The 4,500-nt window shown below is 41.1% G+C and overlaps 1 gene segment (V, D, J or C); it reads left to right on the top strand.

Annotated features, from left to right (window-relative positions):
* Nucleotides 1–1,022: 1,022 nt before the first annotated feature.
* On the top strand, nucleotides 1,023–1,561 carry LOC126064600 (immunoglobulin heavy variable 4-59-like). The segment is given in 2 exon segments: nucleotides 1,023–1,107; nucleotides 1,191–1,561. Coding segments are annotated over 2 exon segments (438 nt in total).
* The last annotated feature ends 2,939 nt before the right edge of the window (nucleotides 1,562–4,500 follow it).

The raw sequence follows: 4,500 nt of genomic DNA, 5'->3' as shown, positions 1-4,500 counted from the left end.
GGAATGACACATCTAGGACAAATTAATAGTATACAAAGACCAGGTTACTGATCCAACATATTGGTGAACTGAGGACATTGCACTAAATCTCTGTGTTCATGATCTTGATGGTTCATGTTGCTCAAAGTCTTCCTTCAAGTAGATAGTCTACAGACTCAGAAATTTAATGGAGAAACTCAGCTCCCGGCAAAAATGAGAACTAGAGGATTGCTGGTTTTTGCAACAACACTAGTAATGTTTACTACCTATGCAGAAATCTATAAACTGTGTTAAAAAAAAAAAAAAAAAGGACTTTAGGTTGGCATGAAGTTATTCCCCCCTACAGTAACCCTTGAATATACATAGTTGTAAAGGTGTTGCAGGTGAAGAAATATTCACCCAAGTTAAAGAGTCTTTCAAAGTCATTTGAATGTATGCCAAATTCTTTAGACTCAGTTTTGTCTGAATTTGATATTTTTGGTCCATTTAGTTGCTATCTCAATGCTGTGGATGAGCTAAAGTTTAAACATGAAGTAATGGAGGCATGAAATGAATCAGAATGTGTATGTGACCAATCATGGAGCCCCATGGTTGTGGTAACTATTTGATATTAATTGATCTATATATCCTTTTCTCCGTCTATCCCTCTATGCATGTATTTATATATCTATCTGTGTATCTATGAATTCTATGTATGTAGTTATCTCTCTATCTATCCATCCTAGGAAGAAGAGTTGTATTGACCCTATTCCCAAAAGTGTCCTTGATCCTTTGTTGCATCTGGCTCCCTGATCCTAATATGTTCTAGTGTGGATTAAGAGAATTCTGGGCTTGGTGAAGTGAAGACCCTAGAATGAGGACTGTATTCTCCCAAAGGAACATTCAGCAACTTTTATCCAGTGAGAACCTTAGAAAAAGGGACCTCCCTTCACTGTTTTTCAACTTTGCATGCAAATGCGCATCCCACATGCAAATCTCATTTAAGCAGCCAGAAGAAATCAGAGCACACATTTACTTAAATTCAGATTCCTCCTCATCTTGGAGAATATTTTCTGGGAGTCATGGACCTCATCCACAATAAGATGAAATACATGTGGGTTTTCCTCTTTCTGGTAACAGCTCTCAGAGGTGAGCACTAAGGGATTCAGACATGAAGGTCTGGGGTTACTACATTTGAACTCATGACTCACTGAGTTTCTCCTTGTCTCCAGGTGCCTCGTCCCAAGTGAAGCTTCAGGAATCAGGCCCAGAAATGGTGAAGCCCTCAGAGATCCTGTCCCTCACCTGTACTGTCTCTGGATTCTCTTTAACAAGCTATGGTGTGAGCTGGATCCGCCAGGCTCCAGGAAAGGGGCTAGAGTGGCTTGGTGCAGTAGCTTATGATGGGAGCAAGTATTATAACCCAACTCTCAAGTCCCGACTCAGCTTCGACAGGCACACCACCAAGAGCCAAGTTTATTTAAAACTGAGCTGTGTGAATCCTAACGACACGGCCATGTATTACTGTGCAAGAGGCACAATGCAGGAAAGTCAGCGTGAGCCCAGACACAAACCTCCCTGCACGAGGCCAATAGGGGAGTGATCTCTAGGGGGAGTTCAGGACCCACTAAACTTAGTGGCCCATCTTGTCAGCAGATTCAGGAGAAGGAAGTGGGAAGGACTTCCTCTCAGATGTTGTGGTTTCCCCACCTGGTCAGCACCTCTGTAGGGATCCCCATGCACAGTGATTCTAGGGAACCTTCATGTCTATGAACATGACTGCTTTTCACAGGAATGACTTTTGTCTGTCTTTCCCCATCTGTCCCAGGACAGGCTCTACAGTAATATTTCTTGATGAGATCTCTGTTTTCAATTCAGGATAATAATTAGTGACACTGCTTGCCAGGAACATTTAATATAGAAAATTATTCGCATGCTGAACCTCAAACCTGCCTCTCACCCTCAGATTGATTTCCAGTCTTATCATTCACATGAACACTCCTGAATCCAGGTTGACAAAAGGTGTTTCCCTTAGAGTGGCTTGGGTAAGTATTTGGGTAATATTGTATATGTCTACATGCAAAAAAAAAAAAAAAAAAAAATACCTTTGCCCTCTAGTTGATTCTGACACATAGCGAATCTATAGTACAGAGTAGAACTACTCCATAGGATTTCCAAGGAGTACCTGGTGGATTCAAACTGCAGACCTTTTTGGTTAGCAGCTGTAGCTCTTAACCGTACACCACCAGCATTTCCATGTCTATATTAATGTCCACATAACCAAAAAAAAAAAAAAAAATCCAGTGCCATCAAGTTAAATCTGACTCATAGCGACCCTATAGGACAGAGTAGAACTGCTCCATGACAATTTTGCTCCCAGGGACATTTGGCAATTCTTGGAGTTACCTTTAGTTTTCACAACCGGCGGCAGGTATTTATGGCACTAGTGTTAGAGTTCAGGTGTGCTGCTAAAAATATACGACACTCAGGATTGCTCCCCACAGAAATAATTCTATGGCCCAAAGTGGCAATATTGCTGATATTGAGGAACTGTAGTATAAAGCCTTAAAACTGGCCAACAGCAATAGAAACGTACACCTGCAGAAAGTAAATGCAGCTTATACTTACGTGAACCTGAAACAAGGAGCCCTGGTGACGTGATGGTTAAGTGTTCGACTGCTAACCCAAAGGTTGGTAGCTTGAAATCACCCAGCAGCTTCATGGGAGAAAAGACCTGGTGATCTGCTCCCATAAAGATGACAACCTAGAAAACCCTATGGGAAGTTCTATTCTTTCACATGGAATCACTATGAGTTGGAATTAAGTAACAGTACCTAACAAGAAGCCTGGATCAAAGCAAACTAGGACCCTTAAAGTTCTACAAATATATAAACACTTAGTCAATGTATTTCTAGTTTCACTAGTACATATGTTCCTACATGTTGCACCCTGAAACCTGGACCGGGAAAAACTTCTGCTTATTTTATTTTCATTTTCCCATCTGAAAAATGATTTTTTTTTTTTTAACATGTAGAAGTGTCATCACTTTTACGAAACAAGGAGTTAGTAAAGCCAGGAAAGTAATGACAAATTTAAAATTGAAGATAATTTGCCTGATTATTTATTAAACGTATTGATTTTCCACTGATGGTATGGTTATTGGAAGTTGCCATCAATTAGATTTTGGACTCACGACAATCCCATGTGATCAAGTAGAACTGTTCCATAGGATTTTCTAGGATGTAATCTTTATGGGAACCTCTTGCCAGTGTATTTCTCTTGCACAGCAGCTGGGTGGGCTTGAACAGCACACTTTTGGTTAGCAGCCAAACACTTAACTGTTGAGCCACCAGGACTCCTTTAAACATAATAAGAGAGTATGCTACTGTATGAATGGAAAATATTACAACACAGAGCCTAGAAGTAAACATAATTTTAAATACAAAATTTATATTTGAAAACAAAATTCGTGTCACATTTATCTTCAGTTGCACCATTGTTGTCATCAGGTGGTATTGGGGCAGTATCAACTCATAGCTACCTTATTTATGCAAGAATTAAACACTACCTCTTCCCGTACCATCCTCACAATCGTTGCTATGTATGAGATCATTCTTGGAGCCACAGCATGAATCCGTCTCAGTGAGGGTCTTCCTCTTTTTCATTGACCTTCTACTTTACCAAGCATGATTCCTTCTCCAGAAGTTGGTCTCCTGATAACATGTCCAAAGTATGTGAGAAGAAGTCTTGCCATCCTTGCATCTAAGGAGCATTCTGGCTGTACTTCTTCCAAGACAGGTTTGATCATTCTTCTTACAGTCTGTGGTATAATCAATATTCTCCACCAACACCACAATTCAAATGCATCTATTCTTTGGTCTTCCTTATTCATTGTCCAGTTTGTCATGCATAGGAGTCGATTGAAAATACCATGGCTTGGGTCAGGAACACCTTACTCCTCAAGGTGATATCTTTGCTTTTTCAATTTTTTTTTTTTAATTAACTTTTATTGAGCTTCAAGTGAACGTTTACAAATCAAGTCAGACTGTCACATATAAGTTTATATACACCTTACTCCGTACTCCCACTTGCTCTCCCCCTAATGAGTCAGCCCTTCCAGTCTCTCCTTGTGTGACAATTTTGCCAGCTTCCAACTCTCTCTATCCTCCCGTCCCCCCTCCAGACAGGAGATGCCAACACAGTCTCAAGTGTCCACCTGATATAATTAGCTCACTCTTTATCAGCATCTCTCTCCTCCCCACTGTCCAGTCCCTTTCATGTCTGATGAGTTGTCTTCGGGAATGGTTCCTGTCCTGGGCCAACAGAAGGTTTGGGGACCATGACACCTGGAATTCTTCTAGTCTCAGTCAGACCATTAAGTATGGTCTTTTTGTGAGAATTTGGGGTCTGCATCCCACTCATCTCCTGCTCCCTCAGGGGTTCTCTGTTCTGCTTCCTGTCAGGACAGTCATCAATTGTGGCCGGGCACCAACTAGTTCTTCTGGTCTCAGGATGATGTAGGTCTCTGGTTCATGCGGCCCT

The sequence above is a fragment of the Elephas maximus genome, chromosome 21 (assembly GCF_024166365.1).
Source record: "Elephas maximus indicus isolate mEleMax1 chromosome 21, mEleMax1 primary haplotype, whole genome shotgun sequence".
In the NCBI taxonomy this organism is placed as follows: Eukaryota; Metazoa; Chordata; class Mammalia; order Proboscidea; family Elephantidae; genus Elephas; species Elephas maximus.
This window is presented reverse-complemented; position numbering and strand designations above follow the sequence as displayed.